The sequence below is a fragment of the Phalacrocorax aristotelis genome, chromosome 2, assembly GCF_949628215.1.
Source record: "Phalacrocorax aristotelis chromosome 2, bGulAri2.1, whole genome shotgun sequence".
Taxonomy (NCBI): Eukaryota; Metazoa; Chordata; class Aves; order Suliformes; family Phalacrocoracidae; genus Phalacrocorax; species Phalacrocorax aristotelis.
In genome coordinates this window covers 106,563,107-106,590,118 of record NC_134277.1, presented here as the reverse complement: position 1 = coordinate 106,590,118, position 27,012 = coordinate 106,563,107, and the positions used below count along the sequence as shown (strand labels likewise).

The 27,012-nt window shown below is 40.5% G+C and overlaps 1 protein-coding gene across 3 annotated transcripts in view; it reads left to right on the top strand.

The window, feature by feature from the left end:
• Positions 1-27,012, top strand: part of DOK6 (docking protein 6) — a 280,839-nt gene that overhangs the window by 115,774 nt on the left and 138,053 nt on the right. For all 3 annotated transcript variants that reach the window (XR_012659151.1, XR_012659150.1, XM_075084596.1), the window contains exon 3: positions 16,902-17,016. Coding sequence is in view for 1 of the 3 variants with exons in the window: in XM_075084596.1 (XP_074940697.1) it covers positions 16,902-17,016 (115 nt within the window). In the remaining 2 variants the exon portion in view is untranslated. The remainder of the gene's footprint in view (positions 1-16,901; positions 17,017-27,012) is intronic.

Sequence of the window (27,012 nt, the reverse complement as noted above, 5' to 3'; positions counted from 1 at the left end):
TTACAACCAGTTTCTCTACCCGGGCAGCAATATCTTGCCACAATGCGGCAGCCCAGATGGGTTTGCCTCTGCGCTGCCAGTTGCTTTGCTTCCACTGCTGTAGCCAGCCCCACAGGGCATTTGCCACCATCCAGGAGTCAGTATAGAGATAGAGCACTGGCCACTTTTCCCATTCAGCGATGTCTAAGGCCAGCTGGGTGGCCTTTACTTCTGCAAACTGGCTCGATTCACCTTCTCCTTCAGCAGTTTCTGCTACTTGTCGTATAGGACTCCATACAGCAGCCTTCCATCTCCGGTGCTTTCCCACAAGGCGACAGGACCCATCAGTGAACAGGGCATACTGCTTCTCCTTTTCTGGCAGTTTGTTATACAGTGGGGCTTCTTCAGCACGTGTCACCTCCTCCTCTGGTGATAATCCAAAATCTTTGCCTTCTGGCCAGTCCATAATCACTTCCAAGATTCCTGGGTGACTGGGGTTTCCTACTCGAGCCCGCTGGGTGATCAGTGCAACCCATTTACTCCACATAGCATCAGTTGCATGGTGTGTAGAGGGGACGTTCCCTCTGAACATCCAGCCCAGCACTGGCAGTCGGGGTGCCAGGAGCAACTGTGCTTCAGTACCAACCACTTCTGAAGCAGCTCGAACCCCTTCATATGCTGCCAATATCTCTTTTTCGGTTGGAGTATAGCGGGCTTCGGACCCTCTGTGTCCCCGACTCCAAAACCCCAGGGGTCGACCCCGGGTCTCCCCAGGTGCTTTCTGCCAGAGGCTCCAGGTAGGGCCATTGTCCCCAGCTGCAGTGTAGAGCACATTTTTTATATCTTGTCCTGCCCGGACTGGCCCAAGAGCTACTGCATGGACTATTTCTCGTTTAATCTGTTCAAAGGCTTGTTGTTGTTCAGGGCCCCATTTGAAATCATTCTTTTTCCGGGTCACTTGATAGAGAGGGCTTACGATCAGACTGTAGTGTGGAATATGCATTCTCCAAAAACCCACAATGCCCAAAAAAGCTTGTGTTTCCTTTTTGCTGGTTGGTGGAGACATGGCTGTTATTTTGTTGATCACATCCGTGGGGATCTGACGACGACCATCTTGCCATTTTATTCCCAAGAACTGGATTTCTCGTGCAGGTCCCTTAACTTCACTTTGTTTTATGGCGAAACCAGCTTTCAGGAGGATTTGAACTATTTTCTTCCCGTTCTCAAAAACTTCTTCTGCTGTATTGCCCCACACAATGATGTCATCAATGTATTGTAGGTGTTTGGGAGCTCCACCCTGTTCCAGTACAGTCTGAATCAGTCCATGGCAAATGGTAGGACTGTGTTTCCACCCCTGGGGCAATCGATTCCAGGGGTACTGGACGCCCCTCCATGTGAAAGCAAACTGTGGCCTGCACTCTGCTGCCAGAGGGATTGAGGAGAATGCATTAGCGATATCAATTGTGGCACATCACTTGGCCGCCTTTGACTCCAGTTCATATTGAAGTTCTAGCATGTCTGGCACAGCAGCACTCAACGGTGGAGTGACTTTGTTCAGGCCACGGTAGTCTACTGTTAGTCTCCACTCTCCATTAGACTTCCGGACTGGCCATATGGGACTGTTAAAGGGTGAGTGGGTTTTACTGATGACTCCTTGGCTCTCCAGTCGATGAATGAGCCCGTGGATGGGGATCAGAGAGTCTCTGTTGGTGCGATATTGCTGCCGGTGCACTGTTGTGGTGGCGATCGGCACCTGTTGTTCTTTGACCTTCAGCAACCCTACAACAGAAGGGTCCTTCGAGAGACCGGGCAAGGTAGACAGCTGTTTAATTTCCGCCGTCTCCAAGGCAGCTACACCAAAAGCCCACTTGTAACCTTTTGGGTCCTTGAAATACCCTCTCCTGAGATAGTCTATGCCAAGGATGCACGGAGCCTCTGGGCCAGTCACAATAGGGTGCTTTTGCCACTCATTCCCAGTTAGACTCACTTCGGCCTCCAATACAGTTAGCTCTTGGGATCCCCCTGTCACTCCAGCAATGCTGATGGGTTCTGCCCCTATATAGTTTGATGGCATTAAGGTGCACTGTGCGCCAGTGTCCACTAAAGCTTTATACTCCTGTGGGTCGGATGTGCCAGGCCATCGGATCCACACAGTCCAGTAAACCCGGTTATCCCTTTCCTCCACCTGGCTGGAGGCAGGGCCCCTCTAGTCCTGATCATAGTATTCATCACTCACTTCTGGTAAATATGAATCACGGGTGTCTCTGTTAAGATCAGTCAGGCCATCAGCACTTCTGCTCCTCTGTCTGGAGAATTGCTTACGGGAAACTGGAGCAGCAGCTCTCCTGGAGAAACTCCCCTGAGTAATTGTTCTCCCTTGCAGCTCACGTACCCGTGCCTCTAAGGCTGAGGTAGGTTTTCCATTCCACTTCTTCATGTCCTCTCCGTGATCACGCAGGTAAAACCATAGGGTCCCACATCGTGTGTATCCCTTCTCTTGAGCCAAGGGACGATTACTCCTAATGGCTGAGATACTGGTCCATACTGGTGGGGAGTAGGACATATCTTCTTTGAGTTGCTGGAACTCTCGGGACAGTTTCTCAACAGCAGAGACGAGTGAGGAAGAGAGATTCACTTCATATTCCCGAAATCTATCAATCAACTCAGCCACCGTTGGTGTCTCGTCATCTTTCCAGGACATCACTGCCAATGAGGTTGCATACGAGGATGGTGCGCTCCGTACAAACTGCCGCCACATGGGTCGTGTGCACTCAGCTTCATCTGGATCTTTGGAGGACCATTGATCGCCCAGGTCACCATAAACCACCTCAAGCACGGCTAATTCCCTTAGATGGTGAATGCCTTTCTCCATGGTCATCCATTTTCCTAGGTGAAATACAATATCTTCTTTGAAGGGATACCTCTCTCTCACCGCAGACAGGAGCCGCCTCCAGAGGCTGAGGGCTTGTGTTCCTTTTCCAATTGCTTTATCAATGCCCCCTTCCCTAGAGAGGGATCCCAGTTGTTTGGCTTCCTTCCCCTCTAATTCCGAACTACTGGCCCCATTATCCCAGCATCGGAGCAGCCAGGTGATAACGTGCTCACCTGAATGACGCCCGAAATCTTTCCGTATATCCCGCAACTCACTCAAGGATAGAGATCGGGTAGTTTCCGTTTCTTGTACACATGGTTCCTCCTCCTCCTCCTCTTCTCGTGATGGCCCTGGTTCCTCGTAATCTCTTTCTAAACGAGTTGACCTTCTCTTCCATGATTTCTTCTTGCGTATAGGGGCGACTGATACTGGCACAGGTTGGTCCTCTGGTTTAGCTGCAATGCTTGGCACTGGGGTTTGAGTAGCTGCAGTGCCTGTCGTGGGGGTTTGAGTGGCCGCCGTGCTCATCACTGGGGTTGGAGCAGCTGCAGTATCTGTCGTGGCGGGTTGGGTGGCCGCAGTGCTTGTCACTGGGGTTGGAGTAGCTGCAGTATCTGTCGTGGCGGGTTGGGTGGCCACGGTGCTTGTCGCTGGGGTTGGAGTAGCTGCAGTGTCTATCGTGGGGGTTTGAGTGGCCGCAGTGCTTGTCACGGGGGTTGGAGTAGCTCCCTTCTCTTTCCCTTGGGGGTACTGAATAGTGTTAAATAGGGCTCGATAGGCATAAGCCAGACCCCAGCACATGGCAGTGATTTGTATCTCTCTGGAATTGCCAGGGTGACAACATACTTCCTCCAAATGTTCTACTAATTTTTCAGGATTCTGCACTTGTTCAGGGGTGAAGTCCCACACCACGGGGGGTGCCCACCGTCTTAGGCATTTGCCCATACTTTCCCACATACCCTGCCACGCATAGCTATCGATCCTTGGGACAGATCTCTGGGTTATATTCTTAACTTGCTTACTAGCCTTAGACAGATCTGATACCACCTGCCAAAGCAATATCAACAGATGTATCTTAACTACACAAGGATGTTCAAGATACTGAAAAGTTGTTGTAATGAAGGAGGAGACATTACATAAGATAGTAGCTACGGTGCCATTCTGTATTTCCTCCATAAAAAACACCTCAGAGGAGGAGGTATAATTGCTAATTGCCTCCATGAGGTGGTAGCTGTAGTACAGTAACGGCTTCCACGCAAGACCTAAATAACCGATAACAGTCAAGGCCAGTGTTTTAATAACAAGTCTCCTAGGCAAAATATCTCTAATCACTGCGGAGCACAGCAAACTGACAAAACCAACAGCAAGTTTTAGCATGTACTTTACAATCAGCATGGTAAAGACTGGACAAACTAATACTGCGAGCAGATGAATCAATGCTGTGACCAGCAACTGTTATTATCTCAAACCCTTCGTGCCCCACGTTGGGCGCCAACATAGATACAACTAGAATAATTTATGTGCATTGAAACCTATGTTTCCTTGTATCTTCTAACACTCCTGACCCAGTTTGTCAATGCAGTCTGAGATTCTGTAGTTAGGGTTATACCTAGCTGTTTAGCAGAGAGAATTATATACACATCACTTACTGCATTCAGCAAAGATATTTTGTAAGCATGTCTTTGCTTGTAATTTGGGTTCAAATGTAGTCTGTGTTAATAAACACTTATTTTTAATTGAGCTTATCTAACAAGATAAGTTTTAGAATTATTACAGGCCAGCCAATTTAAATAAATCAAGAGGAAAGTTTAAAGGAAGTTTTGGAAAAGTACATTTCTCCTTTTCTTTATACTTGAAGACCAATAACATATTCATTTTAATTAACCAATACCTTTGGGTTGAAACTAGAAAAGGTCTGGGCGTAATATGTACTTTGAGAACATTAAAAGTGAAAACTCTTGAAAATGAAAACAGTTTCTAACTGTCCAGTATATTTTAGTAGCCTCATAAGGCTATTAAAACTTATATAATGATCTAATTCATTTACATGTTCATTGTGAAGTATCGACTTATTACTCTACTTGGATAATTAAACTACTACAGTAATGAAATGCCCCATTTTGTTTCTCAGGCATAAGCACAGTGGTACTGTTTGCACACCTAGTAATTCTAGCAGGAAGCTTGATATTGAAAGTATCTTTTTTTTTATTGTAGCTGAAATTTGGAAAGATAATTGGGAAACCTATTTTATTTCAGTTGTGATTCATCTTCCCTCTCTGCCATCTCTCTAGCATGGTATTATTTTTCAAGTGTGAACCCGGATTTCAAAATAGAGTGTTCTTTTAGTATCAAGGCATTAGTTATTTTAAATTTCATCAACACTCACTCTTACAGAAGGCTGGTCTTTTACCCTTTTTTTCAGTGCTATACCAACACAGTAGTTTGGTATTCCATTTGCACATCAAAATGGAAGGTCAGATTGGAAAACATATTTCAAAGGTTCTTTAGGATAGCGAGGAAATGGGATTGGGGAGAACTGGGATTTTTATATTACAAATGACTACAAAAATACACTTTGAAGTATGGAGGCATTTCTTTTGCAGTATGTATTTAAAAATCCTAATTAAAAGGTTTGTTAAGGGAAGAGGGCCACATACACGTGAACTGATCAGATTTTAACTATTGCTTTAAAACACCAGGCTACCAGCCAAAACCAGAATAATCCCAGTAGGCTGGTTGATTTTATAGATTAGGCAGCAGTTCAATCCTGGCAGTATTACAGCAGCGCAGTCTAAGAGAAAGTAAAGTAACGTGGCTTGGCAAAACCCCTATTTCTTTGCTTATTAAAGGTAGCTGGTATGACTTAATATGCTTTTTCTGCCTTGGTAGGTTAGATTTACAGACACTGTGAAACAGTATAGCATTTAAAGAGGCATAACAAAAGCTAATCAAGTTAAATTTGGTTTCCACCTTTATTTTTTTAAATTTCATTGAGGCAAACTGAAAAGTTTGTAACTGCTTATGTGGTGAGTGGGCCGTTAGAATACAGCATGAATGTGGGTGCCCGGGGCAGTCCATATGAAAGTCAGCAATACTGATACTTAGCAATGCTTAGCAATAGTGAAAACTTAGAGACAAGAAAGAGTTGAGGTAAAGATTCATATTTTCTTTTTCTTTTACATTTATTTAAATTTTGAGAAATTATAAGACAGTTATTTTATATTCTGTCTAAATTTACATGATGTCATCTACATTCCCCAAAAGTGCTGAAAAATGTAAGCTGTTTAATTTTTTTTAAATCTCAATTTTATCTGGAGTGCAAGAAGGCATTATTCAGTATCCCTCTACTATCAGACCTATGCATATTTCTTCCCATCAAACTTCACTTTCTCGCCCTGACATTACTGGCTTATACCTAGCCTGATTTATTTTTAATAGATGCATTCATTCCATTCTGTCCCTCTTTTGTGTTTTATTTTCTACTTTTTCAGTTTACAGATAAAATTCTTACTGCTGTTATAGGTGTGTTTTCCATTAAGTGCTTACAGGAATGAACATTTACTTGATAGTAGTTTCTTAAACCCTTATTGCTTTGAAATAGCAGCTCTAGACCTGCCCCAGAGGCAGAAAGTGGAGGTTGATTTGCCACTCCTTGGCAAAATTCCTGGAGAGTGTTGTTACCATAACAACTCATCCTCTTCCAAGGATAAATCCACATGCAGAGGTGGGGAAAACTATTCTGTTTTCTTTGTGAATTGGTTTTGCTTTTATATGATCCATTCTTTTACTTTTCTGATCTTGGGATTTTTCTCCGTTATATTCCTCTTGTAATCTTGTGTTTTAAGTATTTCTTTTCTTTCATGAAATAGGTTTTTCTTTTTTTTTCTCCCTCTTAGTACTTTTTAACCTCGAGTCTTGGTTTTCAGTCTCTTGCATCCCCTGGTCCTATTGTTGATTGTCAGTTCTTCAGCAGAAATGCTGAAGTCAGGAAAATGTGTTTCGTTTTAAATACTCTGAATGCCTAATCCCATATGGGTTTGCCCAAACCCATAAAGGTTCAAATAGCCTTGCAGATCTGTTAGCATCCCTTTCTTAGACTCACAGGTTAATTCAGATGTGAATGGACCTCAGGAGGACTCTTGTCTGACTCCTGCTCACAGTGTAGCCAGCTCTGACATCAGATGAGGTTGCTCAGGGCTTTGTCCAGTTGGGTCTTGAGAAGCTCCAGGGATGGAGACTGCACAGCCTCTCTGGGCAGTTTGTCCCACTGCTGGGCTGTCCTCGTCGTGAAAACATTGCTTCTTACACGCTGCCTGAACATCTCTTGTCTTAGTTTAGGCCTATTGTCCCTCTTCCTCCTACCCAGCACAGCTGTGAAGTGCCTGACTCTCTCATTGATAACCTCCCTTCAGGGGCTGTGGGGGCTGCTGCTGGGTGCCCCTGAAGCCATCCCTGCTGCAGGCTGGAGCAGCCACAATCCCTCAACCTCTCCCCACAAGGCAGGGGGTCCTGCTGTGGCTGTCCTGGGGGCCCTCTGCTGAACTCGCTCTGGTTTATCAATTGCACTGGGGTCCCGAGACCGGGCACAGTATTGTAGGTGTGATCTAATGAGTGCTGAGAAAATGAGAAAAGTTACTTCCCTTGATGTACCAGCAGTGCTTCTGTTAATGCAGCCATTTCCCCTGTCCCAAAGGTCTTTATGCTTTTCAGGCAGCAGCACACTGCCTTTTTTTAAGAGCCAAAATCACATCCAGCTCTGTCTGAAGCTGTAACAATACTCCTACTCTGTGGCAATTGAATTTAACCATGTAAAAGGAGCCGCTGCTAACTGCAGATATGATGACTGAAACTGAGCTGAAGGGAGATGGTTTGTTTCTTTGAGATACTCCTCTTTGTAGTCCTTTCACCTGCAAAGGGCCAGCATGTCCTTTTCTCCCCTTCCAGACCAGCAGTGGTAACGTTAGCATATTGGTGTCTCCTTTACCCTTTTCTTGCTATGATAATTCACATAGCTCTTGCTTCTTATATCGCTCTCTTATTGTTGTCGTGCTGTTTCTGGGTTGAGGTAGTTCTCTAGTGTCTGCGCATCACTCACTACAGTCCCTGCTCCTTGCCGCCGTATTGGCTTTTGCTCGGTTACATTACTGCTTGTGTGGTATTACACAACAGATGGTAGTATGTGGGCCATTATTAAGAAATAAGGGAATGAACAACTACATTTTGTAGCTCTCTCTTCTGCTTCTATTTTTACTAGATAGAAATTAAATGACAGGAAGGTAGTGCGCACTGCAAAACAGAAATCCATTTATGTAAATTCAGACCTTTTCCTCTGCCTAAGCAATTTCCAGGACTCTGCACTGTGGAAATAACATTCAGTAGATGGAATTGCAGAATCATTTCCCTCACAATTTCATAGGGGAGGCACACTGTTGAGATTTTATGCATGATTTTTGTGTTTTTCATCTTCTCTGGACCTCCTTTCCTATTTACTGTGGAATTATATTATTTGTAGTGATGTAGATGTAATATGTGATTTGGAATCAATATTTCTGTAATTGTGGGAGAGTTATTCTATCTATTTAAATGTACAATTTAAGCACCAGAGCCCTAGATGTGTCACATACGTGCAGTCCTTACATGCCCATGTAAAACAAAAGTGGATAATGCAAATCCTAGATGTTCAGCTCCCTGACTAGAACAGATTTTTAGTACAATAAGTAAACAAATAAATGTCCAGTGTAGGTCAGTGATGAAATATGATGGATTTAAGAGAAAATGTATTGAATTGTTCCTAAAATCCTTCCTCTTTGAGAGAACTAAATGTAGTTCCCAAGAAAGTAATCATAAAATGTCAAATTATGTCGACCATTAAGAAGCAACAAATCCCATTTAATCTGAGCCTTTATTTTAATTAAACATGTTTTGTAATTTAATAGCCTTTCACATCTAAGGATGTAATTAAGATGCCAAAAAGAAAAGAAAAAACATAAAAACCCACAAACATTTTAAAGGGCAGGTATCCTACTTAAGCTGCATTGACAGTGGCTGTTTTGTCATATTGAATATTTTGCTAACATAATGAAAATGTGCTCTTGTAATTATTTCCTGTAATTTACTGGGGTTACAAATGCACTTTCAAAAAGGAGACTGTGGGTTGCTATAACATGGGCCACAGACTCACAGACATAAGAAATGTGGGTCTTTTTCCCATGTAAAAATAAGCTCTTGACATGGATGAGTTGTTATAGGCAGCACTCAGACTGGGAGAGTGGGAGACTTCTGAAATGTCACGTCATGACAGGTAAGGGCTAAAGTGCTTTTAAAGAGACCTGAAGTTTGTTACCAGCAATCTATTATCTGATCTCTTCTGGCTAGCCAGAGGTAACTGTCTACTTCAGTAAATGGATCTACAGTTCAAAGTTTCCATATAACAATTCTGAATAATTTCCTTGATCATCGGCCTATGCTTGTGTATCTTGCTTGGATTTAGGCTATTGCTACCTGCCACTGCAGACTATCTTATATTAATAATTTTCCTGCACTTGAATTATTTACTAGGAATCCACGGCATGACTTTACTGAAATCAGACAGGAGTTGTTTAGCTAGGGAGAAGTGAGGTTAGAATTCTGAAATCTTCAGGATGGTTTTCAGTTCTTTTCCAAGTCTGTTGACACAGAAATGCACAAAAACTTATATAGACCAATCCTCTAGTTTTTCTTGTAACTCAGTCTCCTGGCGTCAGGCAAAGCTTGGGCATTCTGGCAGAGAGTAGGTAATGGAAGCAATTTGGTATCAGGATCAAATTTACGATCTTCATGTAGAAAGGTAACTTCAAGTACCTGTGAACTCTCAGGGTACAAGTGATTATTGTAAGACATAGGATAGGGAAAATCTTCAAGGAAATTAAGATTTTTTAAATTTTTTTTTTTTTCTAAGGTCATAAGTTCTCTTTTTCCTCTGATCCTCCTATCTGTTTGACCATATAACAGGAAGTTTTTAACTGTTAGTTCCTTCAGAGAAGTCCTTTCCAACTTTTCCTCTTGTTCTTAAGGTTGATGCCTTTTTCTATATTTTATTTATTTTAATTTTTTTTAAAAAAAAGAAACTTACACAGTCATAATATAGAGCAGCAGACAGCTTTTGTTTGCCTTTTTTTCTTCTTTTCTTTTCCTAATGATTGATCCACCAGATGTGGCTAGACAGCATTTACAAGGTGTTGATGATTATTGATTTTATTATTCCTATATAACATTTACTTAAAGGAAGCAAGTAGAAGCTCTGAAAGCGGTGCCCTTTTTAGATGAGATGCTATATCAACACAAAACACGTATAAGTTTTGACCCCACTGCAGACCAAGATAAAGAAAAACAATAAGGGTGAGAAGTGAAGCAATCTTTGGATGGTTCTTAAGTGCTCTAGATATATGAGCAATGGTGGCAGAAAACTAACTATAGGCTCTTTTTGCATTCTTGTTCAGTGCTTCATGTTCCTCTGTAAAGAAGTTTTCCGTTTTGGTGAACAGTCTGACACTGACCCAAAAAACTTGTGTGCAGACCAAGTGCATTTTATTTCCTGAGGCTGTACTGGTGATCAGATGTGCTGATGTGGAATCTTTGAAGTGATCCAAATTCTTGACTGTGCGAGGAAGCAAGTTACAGAAACCGACACTGATGTGCAGCCTTGAGACCCTGGTGCAAGCCGAGCCTAGCTTAATTTTGCAGGAGTGAGATGCTGCCTTTACCAGTCCTAGAAATTCTCCTACCTTGTATACCTTGAGGGTTATGTCCTTTCATCAGATATTAACCAGAAGTAAACAAGTTGGATGTCTCTCATATACCTGTGTCAAAACCCCCCCAAAGAAAGAACAAAACTTTTATGTATGAAAAGAAGTGGAATAAAAAAAGTTTGACAATTTTGTTACATGTAAGTTATGTTACTATTCCACATCTTCTCTCCAAGCAGTGTTCATTGTCATTCTAGACACAAGAAAAATGATTTTAGAGACCGATACAGGAAAAGATCAAGAAACCAAGTAGGAAAAAAAAAAAGCAAGGAAATGTATGTGTGGGCTGCTGAGTGAAGGACATATGAGGCAGGAATTATTGATGAGGAGTAGGAGAACTGAGAAATGGGCCAGGTGCTAAGAGTACCACACTGAGCGCCATATGGAGTACTGCACTAAATGATAGCACCAATGTGTAGTAGAGAAAAGAAAGTCTAAGTTAACATACTAACATTAGTGAAAAGTTTCAAACTACATAGTCATAGGTTAATACAAAGGGATCTGTTTAGCCTGTTGGAAGAAATCATAAAGGGGAGGCAGGTAATCTATTTGCAAGATTACTCACTGAAGAGGTAATATTAGGGATTTTATTTGTTGTTGAAGTTTATTTTGTTCAAGAGGGATATAAATGGGTGGAAACAGGAAAACTGATTTTCAAAGTTTTTGTTAGTGTGGGTTGCTTTTAATATTACCAAAGTTTTAGGCAAAGTGTAATCCCACAATGGGAATATTTCCATCTTTTCTTGTGGAAAGTCTAGGTAAGACTCTTACGTGTGTAATAGCACAGTAAATTATCCCTTTATTCTTCTTAGTGGTACAGGGTTGCCAATGGTCTAGGTAGTTCCAGAATACTATTTTGTTTGTTGTGAAGAACAGCAATGTTTTCAATGAGCGAGACTGTATTTTGTCAACAAGTCTGTTATGATACCACAGGAAGCAGATTTTGTTATAACATTCGTTGCTTGAAAAAGATTTGCCTAATGCACTACTCGTAAAAAAAGGGGTGCTTTTTTTTCATAAATTTTCAGTTAGCTTAGTCTTTTGTAACCTTAAAGTTTGCAAAGAGGTGGTTCAAATTATTTCAAAAAGTTATGCCTTTCTTAGGATATTTTTGTCTTTTAAGTAGCTTTGATACTTTTTTCCTCTTTAAAAAAGGGTTGGTTGGTTGATTGGTTTTTTTGTTTGTTTGTTTGTTGAAAAGAATAGTTAACAATTTAAGCCACACTTAAAAATCACTGAGATGAAGCAGTCTGGTTGCTAAGGGCAAGTTCAGTTTTCTTTCATACAAAATAATAAAAACTCTCAGGTGTTTATTTTTTAATTGCAAATGTTCAGCAAGTAGAGAAATGACTCATGTTTCATTGGCAGTAAACCCAGTATTTGGAATTTGATTAACTTAAATTCTGTCTAGTAGTGGGAGGACAAACTTTCACAGTATTATTACTCTTGCCTCTATCTTTCTGCTCTGAATGTGGAGGGAAACATACAGTACAATTTTGATAGATAAACAGGGAAGCAAAAATTCATATCTCTATTTGATACTAAAAATGATATATCCAATAGAAATACTGAGGGGCTTGTTTGATAATATGTTCTCTCTCATTGTTAGCATCAACTTGGGTTTCTGAGATGTTAACTGGTGGGGTTTTTTTTGTCAACCCGTTGACTTGCCTAACAGATAAACCTACAACTGCTTCTTCAATGTGTATATGGTTTGGTGTACATGAGCCAGCAATGTGTTCTTGCTGCAAAGAAAGATAATGGTGTCCTGGGCTGTATTAGGAGGAGGTCAAGGGAGATGATCCTTCCCCTCTGCTCAGCTCTGGTGCAGCCACACCTGGAGTGCTGGGTCCAGTTCTGGGCTGCCAGTGCAGGAGAGACGTGGACATATTGAGGAGAGTTCAGTGAAGCATCACAAAGATGATAAGGGGACTAGAGGATCTGTCCTATGAGGAAAGGCTGAGAGAGCTGGGATTCTTTAGCCTGGAGATGAGAAGGCTCATTCATTATATACTCATCAGGGAGTCTATTCTCTATACCTAAAGGGTTTAGAGAAGACAGAGCCAGGCTCTTTTCAGTGATGCCCAGTGACAGGACCAGAGGCAATGGGTAAACACTGACGTTCTTCTGAACATCAGGAAACACTTCTTCACTGTGAAAGTGACTGAGCACTGGCACAGGTTGCCCAGGGAGGCTGTGGAGTCACCCACCTTGGACATATTCAAAAGCCATCTGGACATGGTCCCAGGCAACTGGCTGTAGGTGACCTTACTTGAGCAGAGGGGGTTGAACCAGATGACCTCCAGAGATCCTTTCCAACCTCAACCATTCTGTGATGCTGTGAAATTGCTGATTTCTCAGATACAATGATAGGACTGAGTGCTAAAGCTCAGTTACTTTCTTTTTCTTTTTTTTTTTTTTTGTGTTAGTTTGCCCAGTAAAATTAGTTATTTTTCCTAACTAACATATGGATACTTTCCCTTTATCCTCAGAATATTACGACTAAAACAGTATTATTTCCAGGAAAACCTTCAGTTCTTTTAAAACAAAGCATTTCAAGGTGAAGGATATTACTTTATTTACTTTATTTTTAATTAACTTTTTTTTTTTTTTTTAAACTGGCAGAAATATTTTGGCTAAACATGTTAAACCATTAAAGCATTTGACAAGAAAACAAATATCTTACAATATCTCATGACAGTTTGAAATATGTCCATTTTTGTGGAAGATGTACACAAGAGGCATGTGACTTCTGTGTGAAACTACGAATGGTTCAAAAACCCTTGCTTTAAAAAAAGAAAGTAAAAGTCAGGGAGTTTGGAAGAGGCAATTCATGTAACTCTTTGCCTGTCATGCTGGAGTTATAAGTTCTGTGCTGTCTAGGGGAGCAGTATGATTCCAGAGAGAAAGGAAAGTTGAAATGTGTTTAAAACCAAGCTCCTCTTCCCCTTCGTGGAGACTGTTTCTCTTCACTTGCCTTGCACTTTCTTCAGCTGGATCTCTTGTATGGGTACTGAAAAGCATCATGTAAGAATTTGGTGGTGTTTTCATTGTCTCTTTCAGACATTAAATTCCCACCAGCAAATGAAATAAAATTCTATTGTTTATTCATTTTGTGCTGACTATATTCTTAAGTGTGTGAATGATCTTGCATTAAAAAAAAATCCATCAATATATAAATAAAACAGGCTTAATGTGCTGATCAACAAGACAACCTACAAAATCATCTTTACAGATGGCTAGGTCTGCAGCCCCAGTGTCTGTAGTTATGTTTCAAACAAAAATTACTGTGAAAGTCATGTAGCTTTGATGCCAGGAATCTAGGGTTTTTGTATCTATTATCAAACTTACCAACATCGCAGGATCTTTAAGTAATCTATAACACTCAAATGTTGAAGAAAATAATAGGTCTGCTGTCTGAGAGAGACTGGTATAAGGCTTGATATGCCCTGTTGTCACTATTCAAAGCACTTCTATTTCCCTTCCTGCTATTTCAGAAAGAGAAATTTCGCCTTTGTAACATAACAAGATTTAAGGTTTTGTACTGCATAGTGTGCACAGTCACACATGCACACACACATAAAAATATCACTTTCTCTTTCATTTGTTTGTGTTAGAATCACCGGGGCTTTTTTCTTCCTATTATTGTTTCCCCTTTCATATTGCACTGGCAGTTATCTTTTTGAAGCTTTGAGAGGAGAGTTATGTGCATCTTTGAATTATTTTAAAAATATAAATTATCTTTAAGAATAACCTATACATTTTTGTATCCCAAATATTTTTAGGTCTTTCGCTCTTATATCCTCTTCTTATTTAGCAAGACTAGTAGATCCTTATCTTCCCTGTCTCCTACTTTGGGCTCTTCTGGGTCTTCAGAATTCAGTAATGTCTTCTGGATTTGGTATTGTTCCCTCAGGTTTTGAATTCTCACGTCTGCTTTCTCCTCTACCTGCTGCTGATGTTTTCTTTTCCCTTTCATGGGATTTCCTTTAGGTTAGTGCTTTGGGTAAGCCACAGGAATCCTCTCACATACTAGATCATTTACCATGCATAGATCAAGGAAAATTAACAGAGATTGTAGTCATTCCTTCAATGGAACGCTGATATTTGTCATGTTCAGCCCTTCTCTTTCCCCCCAGGCAAAAAAATTAAACAAATCAATTCTTGCAAAGCCCTGAAAATCCATGACTAAAAATAAAATTGTACAGGATTAGGAACCCAATGGCAAGGCAGATGTTACACCTCTGTCCAAAAAAAGGCCAAAAGATCAACCCAGGGAACTACAGGTCTGGCAGGCTCGCTTCAGTTCATGGGAAGAACCATGGAGTGAGTCCTTTTTAAACATATTTCTGGGCATGTGAAGGGGAAGATAGCAACTGGGAAGAGGCAGCATGGATTTACCAAGGGTAAATCACTCCTGACTAATCTGATAGCCATCTATGATTTGGGATGAGGAGAGAGTAGAGGATGTCATAGGGTACTCAACTTTAGCAAGGCTTTTGACATTGTCTCCCAAGATATTATCATATCCAGGTTGGGAAGTTATCATCTAGGTCAGTGGATGGCTAGACAATGAAAAGCTGGTGGGCTAGTCAGACCCAGAAAGTCATGGTGAATGGGTCATACTCTACTTGGAGGTGCATAGCAAGTGTAAAACTGCCAGGGCCTATACGGGGACATCTCTTGGTTAGTATTGTAATCAGGGACCTTCAGGAGGTAGTGGAGCATGCATTCATCAATTGTGCAGATAGCAAATTAGGAAGGATCAGTTGATATGCTTTCAGTAGTCAGGCTGCCTTCCAGAGATCTGAATAGGCTGGAGGAATGGGCTAACAGGGACACTGTGAAACTGAATAACAGCAATTGCCAGGTGCTGACCCTGGGACAGAAGAGCCCCTGCGATGGCACAGGTTTGGGATGGACAGGCTGGGAGAAGCCCTGCGGGAAGGGCCCTGGGGCTTGGTGTCTCAGCCAGAAAAGATGGCCAACAGCTCCATGGGCTGTATAAACAGTACCATGGCCAGTCAATTATCCCCCTCTGTTCAGCACTCATTAGACCATATCTAGAGTACCGCATCTAGTTTTGGCCCACCTGTCACAACAAAGCTAATGACAAACTGTAGTGAGTTTGCTGAAGGCTGTCAAGATAGACTCCATAGCAGTCTTCAGTTCTGGTCTCAAGTTAGTCATCAGCACCTACACATTCCACATCATGCTTTGTTTCAGTTTCTTTCCCTGCTTCTTGATGGCTCTCACTGCTCATCTACTCTCAGTATTTTTTGCAGTGTTTTTGCCCCAACATGTTCCATTTTTTTTACTACACTATATAAAATCTATGTCACTTAAAAAACATTCTTCCCAGCATATGAAGAAGAATGCTAGAGCTGTACACAGGGAGCATAAGAATTACAGAACTAAACAAAAAATCCCATCCACATTCAGTCCATTTTTTCCCCAGTCATAGATGGCCAAACTCATATGGATTTTTAAGAAATTAATACTGCCTGAGGCAGATGTCCTGCCTGGAAAAGTTAACTATAAAGAGATAAAGTTTGCCTAGTGTTCCAAGAAACTGAGAAAAAGATTTTACAATGTGAAGTGTTAAGCATTTTAATGTAGACTGTGCTACCAGCTCTGGTTGTAATAACATATTTTTCTTCCATTTGTGTTAATTGCAGTTATCTACTTGCATCAAAGGAAAATGGAAATAGATTCAATTGTTTATGCTGTAAATTTGCTACAAGAGTATATTTTTGTTGATAAACTTTTCTAATATTTGGAAAATAAAATTGTCAGTTCTTATGAGGATGACAATTACAGTTTAAAGACAGATGAGGATCTATCCTTACAAATGTAGTGATCCTAATTGGCATGATAATCGAGTGACTCCACTTAACTAATAATAAGACACCACTGTTCCTACAGTAGGTTATGTATTTGATGCAGATTCTGAAAGTGATCAAAGGTGTATGAATATAGAAATCAAAAAATATAGGATAATCACAAGACTGTCTTGATGTCATTGTGATAACTGTTTCCAAGTAGAACTTTATTAGAGAAGTAGACCATTCATTTTTTGATACAATTTATTGAAAATTTTGCAACTTTAGACTCTATCCATTTATGTATTTTTGTCAATTAAAAAACTTATAAGTGTAAATAGCCATGGGGGGGAAACAGATTATAGTAAAAATTGGGTAGTTATGGTTAATATTTTTATTTGTACTATTTATACACTGGCCTAAAATAATTTTCTTCATTTTAAGGTAACTGAGCTGCACAATATCAAAAACATAACTAGATTGCCTCGAGAGACAAAGAAGCATGCAGTGGCAATTATCTTCCATGATGAGACGTCAAAGACATTTGCGTGTGAGTCAGGTAAGCAATTGGTACCGCATCTCTAGCTTGAAGAAATCAAGTTACACATCAAAGTCTTGCTCACATGAATTAATTCAAAACACCAGATAGAAATCCTTACCTTAAAGGAATTTGTTGTAAAGAAGAACTTTGGAGTTTGGGATTTAGGTTTTGGGGGGTTTGGGAAGGGTTTTTTTAATATACTTTCTGAGGTGTTGGGCGTGTTACAGAGCTCTTTCTTCCATTACTTATCTTTGACTGCACACAGATGGTCTAAAGACTGGAGGTTTTCAGCTAAACTTATAAAACTGAGTAAAAAAGTACCTATGGGATGTTATTAAGTCAAGATGTGAAACATTCTCCTTTTTTTTTTTTGCCAAGTTTTGCTATAGGCACTTACTAAACTAATAATTATCATGCCATTGCAAATAAGAGGTAAATACCAGCTAAAACCTCAGGATATTGTAAAGCTGGATGTCAAGCAGTCTGCAGGCTGAGCAGCTACATGGTATAATGAATGAGTTGAGAACAGACTGGGCATCCTGGTACATAATGACAGGTAGTTACTTGTGAGAAACTGAACACTGCACTATTAAAGTGCACTGTTTTCTTGTTTGAAAATGCAATTGTACGTGTCTGTGTCCTAGGGTATATTTCACCTGAAAAAAGTGTTTTTAAAAAGAATGAGAATCTTTTAGTGATAAGGTTTCTATTTGTTTTGTGACATATTTTAGACTGTGCATTTTAAAATTATCTCTTAACATTATATAAGCATTGTATGATGTATAATCTAAGTTAAATACAGTGAAACAAAATTCAAGAAATGTGGAAGAGGTAGCTTAAAAGTATGGAAGGTAATGAATTACGTGGATTTTGGATCAACTATTGCAAACATTGATCTGTACATCCCATCATGAAAGAGAGATTGACAGTTGTGTTTGTTTATTAATTTAAATTTTAAAAGATCTCATTCCTTCCGTAGAGTTACTATGGTGCAGGTATATTTGAAAAGAGTGACAGCAAATCATAACTTCAGGATTCTTTCATCAAAGAAGGGGAAAACCTAAGAAAGTTCAACATGTCTGGCCAACTCATCCCTTTCTTCTGTAACAAACATGATGCCACTTCTTAACCTTGAACGCAGTTGTGTAGATAAGACATAAGTACCTTAAGGTGCTAACAGATGTCAGTATGAAATGCCCTCCCTTAAGGCTATGCTCTGTGCAAAGCTCTGTTTTGAGTGGAGGGAGCCTTTGGTGAAGTGACAAACCAGTGGAGAGCTTGTGGGCAGATATCAAAGGACAGATCAACATAGATTATATTGTAGTAAGTATAGACCTTCTCATCAACTGGAGAAGGCAGATGAAACATTCTTAAGGCAAGTGATAAAAGCCTCATAGTCCCAGGTGTTGGTACTCTTGGGTGACTTTAACCACAACAATATCTACTGGAAGGCCAATATGGCTTGACACAAGCAATCCAGATTTCTGGAAGATATTGGAGACAGTTTCTTGATATAAATGATCAATAATGTGATGAGGGAAGATGCTCTTCAGGGACGTGCTTGGCAGGATCCTGTGCATAATTGCCTTGGAGGGCAAAGGGGCCCAGGAGAGCTAGCTAATCTTCAAGGACAGCATCCTCTGAGAGCAAGAACTGTACTTCCCATTCTTCAGAAAACAAGTATTGCAGAAGACCAGTAGGGATGAATGAGAGGTCCTGACTCAGCTCAGACAAGAAAAGAGAAGCACACAGAAGCAGGTACAGACTACCTGGAAGGGAGATACAGAGGCATTGTCCATGTGTACAAGAATCACAGAATCACAGAATGATAGGCGTTGGAAGGGACCTCTGGAGATCACCTCGTCCAACCCCACTGCTTGAGCAAGAACACCTAGAGCAGGGGGCACAGGAACGCGTCCAGGCGGGTTTTGAATGTCTCCAGGGAAGGAGACTCCACAGCCTCCCTGGGCAGCCTGTTCCACTGCTCAGTCACCCTCACAGGAAAGAAGTTTTTCCTCGTATTCAGGTGGAACTTCCTGTGTTCCAACTTGTGCTCATTGCCCCTTGTCCTGTCATTGGGCACTATTGAAAAGAGCCTAGTCCCATCATCCTGACACCCACCCTTTAGATATTTACAGGTATTGATGAAATCCCCCCTCAGTCTTCTCTTCTCCAGGCTGAACACACCTAGTGGACAGCAAGCTGAACATATCTTGGACTGCATTAGTAAGAGTGTTGACAGCAGGTACAGGGAAGTGATCCTTCCCTTCTATTCAGCACTTATAAGACCACATCTGGAGTACTCTGTCCAGTTTTGTGCTCTCAGCATGAGAATATCGACATACAGGAGTGAACCCAGTGGTCAGGAGCATATGATGTGTGAAGAGAGACTGAGAGCTGGGCCTGTTCAGCCTGGAGAAGAAACAACTTCAGAGGATCTTATTCCTCCCTACAACTACCTGATCTGAGAATACAGAGAAGGTGGAGCTATAAAAGTGTCAGATATGTTGCTGTTTCTGAAAGACAACAAATCTTGGCTGTGGGTATAGTGGAGTTTCAATGTTTGCCTTTCTCCATGCTTTCAGTGTATCTAAACAGTATAAAGTTCATCATCTCCATCAGATGATACACTGGTCAGATAGCTACACTGCTTTGTTTCATTAAAATCTGACTCTTGAACTCCAAATCTTTTATGTGTTCTGAACTAGGAAGTTATGGTTTTAAAAAATCTCTTTTGCAGCTCATTTACCAGCTGAGTTCTGTCTTCCCACAAGGAACTGTTACCATTTTTACTGCTGCTGAAATGTGCCAAGTACTTTGCTTTCCTTTATGAAACTTAACCGAAGTTTAAGGAATATTTAGAGAGCTGCTTGTTATTTAAAATATTTTCTTCTTCTTCTCACATGTCTAAAAAATGTTCAGTGGCAGTGGTTTCTATGGAACAATGCCTAGAGTTTTAACAGCCTCATGGTGTATAGTGGTGTACACACAATGGGGTTTATTTTGGCAAATCAGGCCACTTCTTTGGTTAACACAATAATACCTTTAGTCTACTAATACCTCTTCTCTCCCATGGCTTCAATGGGAAAGAACCACTCAAATGGTTTTGACTCAGTCAAAAATCTTCTGGAATCATAGCTGCTTGACCTTCTTGAATTATTTAGAGGCCCAGAGTTTCATGATATGAACATTTTTCCGCCATGGAGTCTCTAAATATACAGAAGCATATACTTTGTTTCCTATCATCTTGACCTGCAGGGGCAGATTGAAGGACAGTAATGCTGAACACATTGCAAAAGGTCTGCTGAGTGTAGAGTCAATAATTTCTTGGAAAGGAGTGGGAAGTAATGCTCAAAGCTGAATTGGTTTTATACAGGGAATGAACAATGTGAAGTAGGGTTTTTGTCAGAGCTGTGCCAGGAAATGTTTTAAAATAACTGTATCATTTTGGTTTTGATAGTATGAGCTGATATCTTTTTCTCTGCGCAGTCTAAAAGTCCATGTGATGAAAAGTAGCACATTTTTCTGGTACTTAGCTTTCTTAATTATGGAATTAAGCACAGTAAAATGCTCTTCTGTTTTAAAATAGTTCTCTAAAGATGTAGAACACTTCAGTCCTCCCCAGAAAGCCTGAGAGCTGTGATGCCAGCCCACTGGCTGTGCTGGCTGGGAGCCTATGGTTTTTCCCTAAGCTCCTGCAGCTTCCAGGCCCTCAGCTTGCTTATTGTCTTCAAGGCAGCTACTGGCACGTTTGAGCTCTGGATGGGCTGTAGCCCCCATATTTCCATTAGGGTTTCAGCAAATTAGTCATTTGAGGAGCATCTATTTTTTGTTAATCTTCATTTACTAATGAAAATATTATGTAGAAAACCAAACAAAAATCTCCATATGCTTTTCTTATCAAGTAGCTGTTCCTATCACTACCTCCAGTGCTCCAGTGCACAGTGTCTACAACAGCTGTACAAATCTGTTCAGTTCTGAAGCTCTACTGAAATAGTTTGAAGAGCAAACCAGTCTCAGATATTACAGTTCCCTGATTAAAAGCATGGGATAACAAGTCTTTAAAGAAGAACTATCCCTCTTCAGGGAGAGAAGGAAGCTGCCTGCTGTCACTATACCTCTTTCTGACACCTATTCTAGTGGGCAGAGACTTCTGACTTCAGTGATTAGCAAGCAACATTTTTAAATTGTCTCAGTTACCATCAGAATTGTTTCAGTGGAAGTAAGCTAATGAGAAGTCATGGCTGATTAAATAACATGAAAAGTAGTCTTTAACTCAGGGAACTTACGACAGACTCTAAAGAGTGGGAATTCTTCTTCAGACCATAAGACATGGCTGCCACCTGACCAGGGAACATGCTACGGTCTCAGTTTCAGCCTCCCTGAAAATCATGTGAAAGTTACTCCATTAAGGGAATTTTAAGAATTCTTTTTTTTTTTTTAATCAAAAATGGTGACATTCTGAGTTTCTTTAGAAACAGGGAAATGCAAAACTCCAAGGTTACTAACGCACTGAGATTTGAGATAAATTTAATGTCACCAAATTTATAAGCAGGTTAAATGGAAGGACAGAATACTTTGAAGAAAAATGTAGCGCTTTTGGGGAGTTGATCATATTTACTCCAGGGCAATAAAGGTTGAAGAGATTACTGTTGTCTTTTAAATACGTCAAGGAGAAAAAAGGGGAAGTTTTTAAGATATAAGGTGACCTTATCACAAGAACAAATATAGAATATATGTCCAGTATCAGTCTATGTTTCTACAGCTACTCAAATAGCAGGAGCAAGATAGAGTGAAAATTTAGAGGAAAATTTGTAGGAGTTAAAGCAGTGAGGTTCCACACAGCCTTACAGAAATCATTCCCCATTCCCATGTGGTTTTTTTTTCTGCACTTCACAGTGTATTATCAAGGAAATGGAGAAATTCTTTTAACTCTGGATGCTAGCTACTGGGTTTGAGGTGCTGTCCTTTCCTAATACTTTTTTTTTTAAAAAAAAAGTTGTTAGAATGGGTTTTGTTTGTGTGTTTGTTGTGTTGTTATTGGGGTTTTTTTCCAGGTAAGTGTGCCATTAGTTTTTGTGTAGATATACCTATGCTTAGACACATGTATCTATTGAGAAGCTCTTCTTCTTGCAAGCATAATGTTTGTAATGTGGCAGTAGCCCAAGTGTCTGCACTGAGACAGGTCGTCTGAAATGCCCTGTAAACTCTTCCTAAAGTTGTAGATATGATGCAGTGAGCAATGGTGGCTATGCAGGACCAGCAGGAAAATGAAGTTGGCGGACATGAATACTGATTAAAGCTAGACGTTTATGGTGCTATTATGGAAGTTGCTAACATGATGAGAATTGTGCCTGATTAATAAATAGCTAGCTTTCAAGGAATGAAGTTACTGGGTTGTACTAGGTCAGTGACAGACCATAGAATCATAGAATCATACAATCATTAAGGTTGGAAAAGACCTCTAGGATCATCAAGACCACAACCCAACACTACCATGTCTCCTAAGCCATGCCCTGAAGTGCCACGTCTAACATCTTTTAAATACGTTCAGGGATGACAGCTCTGCCATATGGGAGCATGATTCTTCCTTTAGTGATGCCAGCAGAATATTAAGTGATACATGTCCCTGGCTCTTTTAGGCTTAGTGGACCCACCAGCACAGGCTTGTGTAAATCTTATTTTGATTTCTAAACAACAGAATGTGAGAAAAATTGAGGAACTTGTAAACCTTTTTATAAAATCAAATTGAGGTGGGGGAGTGTGACAATAATATGGTTTCAGAGACAAGAGAGACAAAATAAATTAGGGCTGAAATGTGATGTCAGTGATTTGAGTATAGGATGAGATGTAAAATGAGAAAAAGGGGCAAAATGTCAGAGAAATCTTAAAACTGCAACTGTGAAACAAATGCAGACATCCCCCAAGACACTGATATTTGTCAGGCTTCTCTTCAGTACAATTCCCCATTCTGTATAGAAGTAGATGAATTGAAGGGGTTTATTTCTTTCCAGGCATGCACGAACTGCAGTTCTATAGTCGTTGCAATCAAGGAGCATCTTCATTATTTTTAAGAAGTTATACTTTGGCATTCCCTTAAGACTTCCACTATCCAAGTCCTGGGGAAAACAGAATTGGGGTATTGCAAAAAGTCGATCAGCTACCCTATTTGAAATTTCTGTTTTAGCGGTTTATCTGTCATTACACTACACTGATATAGCTTAACTGATACCAACATCCTTGCAGTTGTTTTGGTTCAATCCACCATTTTAATTTCTTGAATGTCTTGCTTCTGTGATGGATACCTTGACAAAACTCTTTTATATGTCTATAACATAAACAGTCTTTTTCTTCTATGTTCTAATGCTTTCAACTTTTTCTGAGTGCAGTCGAACAGTGGTAAGTAAACCTTGTTATAATTCTGCAAAAAGTTTTACTTTGTTGAAAATGAAAGGCTGTTGGTGTCACATGGCAATGTGTTCAGCAATGTGTTTTTTTTAGTTCTGTACATATTTTTCCTTTTAAACCTGTTTTCACCATTTGTTGGTGTAGCTTTCTTTTCTTTAAAAAAAATTACATCGCTGCTGTTGTTTAAAAAGGCACAAATTCAGTTCAGTTTTGTACTGAAAAAGCTTTTGGGCTATTGCCAAACTACTACTGATTATGAGCTGGGCTTTTCTCCTTGATAGTTTTCACAAGCAAAAAATATTCTGTGCTTGAAGAGTTTGACAGATGTCAGTGGAATATTAGAAGTAATTCATATCACTATATCCTTTGACAGCTAAGAAGCCTGGAGGTTTTGGATTAAAATTACAGTGAAACATTGAGTGATCATACGTGCTGTTATTACTAACAATACAAATGGCTATATAAGCTTTAAAAGCAACCAGACTAAAGTTCCCATTTTCTCTGTTCGTTTTGTGAGTCTGAAGCTCCAAGATCATGGAGGTGGTGAAAAGTGAAGAACAGCTTCCCAAATACAGTTTTGGTACTGGAATGAGGAATAAAAAGTTTACCTGTTTATGCAGAAAAATAATCCTATATAGTTGAAAATATTCTGAAAGATGGTATATTTCTCTGTTAAAGAGGCAGGGATTGTTATATGAAAATTTATGACCCTGCTTTTTCTGCTTTCTGTTTGTGGGTTTTTTTTAATATACTGAAGGGAACTTACTTCTCTGTAAAGTGTATGGTTCATTGGAGGTCAGATACACATTCTCTCTTCCACACATGCCACAAAATTTTGAGATCCAAAAAAAAGTGAAAAGACAGGCATTGCTAAAGTAAAATGTGTTGCTCTGGATTCTTACATTCTCCCTTTTTGATCATAATATTTGAAATACTGTCTGCTTTCAGGGCAAGTTCAGTCCGAGTCACAGTTATAAATATTATATTCTAAGATTAATATTTAGGATATGTATTCTTTTGTTCTGGACAAATAGTTCCCTTTTCATTAATAACTACTTTTATTTCCTAGTTTTTTCATGTTGGCCAAAAAATATGCATCTTTATGATGACTTTAGCATTTATAAATTAGAAATATTTGTATTTTTGCTCTCATTTCTCGTAGCTGGTTGCTTTGCTGTTGGTCCTCATTCTTCTGTGGTTATCTGTCTGAACTACATTGTTACAATTTTCTGACACACATTAGTAATAGGTATAACTAGCAAATGGGGGAATGCAGAAAATGTTGCCCCATCTTCAAGACACAGCCATTGATGCAGCAGGTACTACACTATTACTTTCCATCTTTTTCAGCCACTTTTTGGTTATTAATTGTGTGCAAACTTAGTTCTAAAATTAATTACCATTTAAAAGAAAATATTTTGCTAAGAGAAAGTCATATGGTTTTTTAGTAGAATTGCCAGCTGCTAAATTTGAAAACAGTAAACATACAAAATGGTCATCATCCCTTCAGCACTTCTCTCGGGCAGGTCCCTGAGCTGAGACCACTGCTGTGTTCTCAGTTTGTAGAGTGAATGGGGGACAGCAAGGAAACAAGGTTAGCTTCCAGCCTAGCAGGAGCATGCACAGGGGCTGTGACGAAATGAGTAGGAAAGCTGTTAGATTTCTAAATGTGGAAACTGAAAAAGGTAAACTTGCTCTGGGACTGCAATATGGGAAACCCTAAATTTAAGGCTTTGAAGGTCAAAACATTTGGAGGCTGAAAATTTATCTTTATTTCCCTAAAGTTTCATTACATAGTTGTGTATATTGCAGGTATGATAAGCATTCAGTTGCCCTTGCTGTTCACTTACTGTAAATTTGTCTGGACACTCTTTACTAATGTTTAACATAGTGTATCTAGATAAGTAGAGAAATTCTGTATTATTCTTTCTTCCTGGACAAATATATTGAAGTGCAGACACTGTATGTGCTTTCCTTATCACAGTTTTACTCAAAGGAATTGAAATTTATATGAAATATAAACTGTTCCCATAGGAACAAAAGTCAAAGAAGATAGCTAAGATAATAGTGAATCATCCATTTCAGAGTGTGTGTAGGAGTAGTTTAGAGGAGTGTAGGAGTGTGTGCAGAAGCTGAGCAACTTCAGAAGACAAACAGAAGAAGGCAAGCAGATTTCAGCCTTGTCTGCTAGATGGTGCAAGGTCAGATGAATGTTGATTATAGAGAGACAAGGAGAAATACATGAATCTCAAAGCCTCTGCCTTAGGAGTTCAGCATACAGTTACGTTTCCCAGTTACCTTACCCAGTAAGCACAGAGCGGAGGTAGGTTAGTGATGGTGAAGCCCAGGATATCAGCATACGGAGGTGTGGAATTGTTTCTTGGACTTCAGTAGAAAGTTTCATAATTGCTTATTTATTGTTTTGGCGGTTTTTCCTTCATAAGTTGCTAAACATCTTATGAACCTTGCCATATCTTCAGCCTCCATGTTTTATACCAGAACAACCTCCCCCACAGTCTCCTCCTGGAGAAATTAATGCATTATGGCCTAGGCAAGTGATCTGTGCAGTGGGTGGGGAACTGGCTGACAGGCCGCACCCAAAGGGTGGTGAGAAATAGCTCCTCTTCCAAGTGGCAACCTGTCAAAAGTGGAGTCCCCCAGGGATCAATATTCAGCCCAATGTTATTCAACATCTTTATAAGTGATAAGCCTGATGAATTTTGCTGATGACACCAAGTTGAGTGGGGAAGTAGACACTCCAGAAGGGAGAGCTGCTCTGCAGGAAGACATGGATAGGCTGGAAGAGTGGGCCAGCAAGGATCTTATGAGGTTCAAGAAGGAGAAGTGTAAGGTCATGCACCTGGGGAAACGTAATCCGGGAGTGCAGCACAGACTGGGAACCACCTGGCTGGAGAGCAGCTCTGTGGAAAGGGGCCTGGGGGTCCTGGTGAACAGGAAGCTCAGCATGACCGAACAGTGTGCTGCTGCAGCCAAGAAGGCCAACAGGATGCTGGGTTGCATCAAAAAGGGCATCGCCAGCAGAGATAAAGAAGTCCTTATCCCCCTCTACTCAGCGCTTGTCAGGCCACACCTGGAGTACTGTGTACAGCTCTGGTTCCCGCTATACAAAAAAGGATGTGGACAGGCTGGAAGGGGTCCAGAGAAGGGCCACCAAGATGATCCAAGGACTGGGAAGCCTGCCATGTGAGGATAGGCTGGGAGAACTGAGTTTGTTCAGCCTTGAGAAAAGGAGGCTCAGAGGGGATCTCATCACCATGTACCAGTACTTAAGGGGTAGCTACACAGAAGATGGAGACTCCCTTTTTACAAGGAGTCACATGGAGAGGACAAGGGGGAATAGACACAAGTTGCTCTTAGGGAGATTCCAACTGGACACGAGAAGGAAATTTTTCACAGTGAAACCAGTCAACCATTGGAATAATCTCCCCAGGGAAGTGGTTGGCTCGGCCACATTGGACACTTCCAAGAGTCGGCTGGACAGGGTGCTGGGCCATCTTGTCTAGACTGTGCTCTTCCTAGAAAGGTTGGACTAGATGATCCCTGAGGTCACTTCCAACCTGTGATTCTGTGATTCTGTGAAAATCT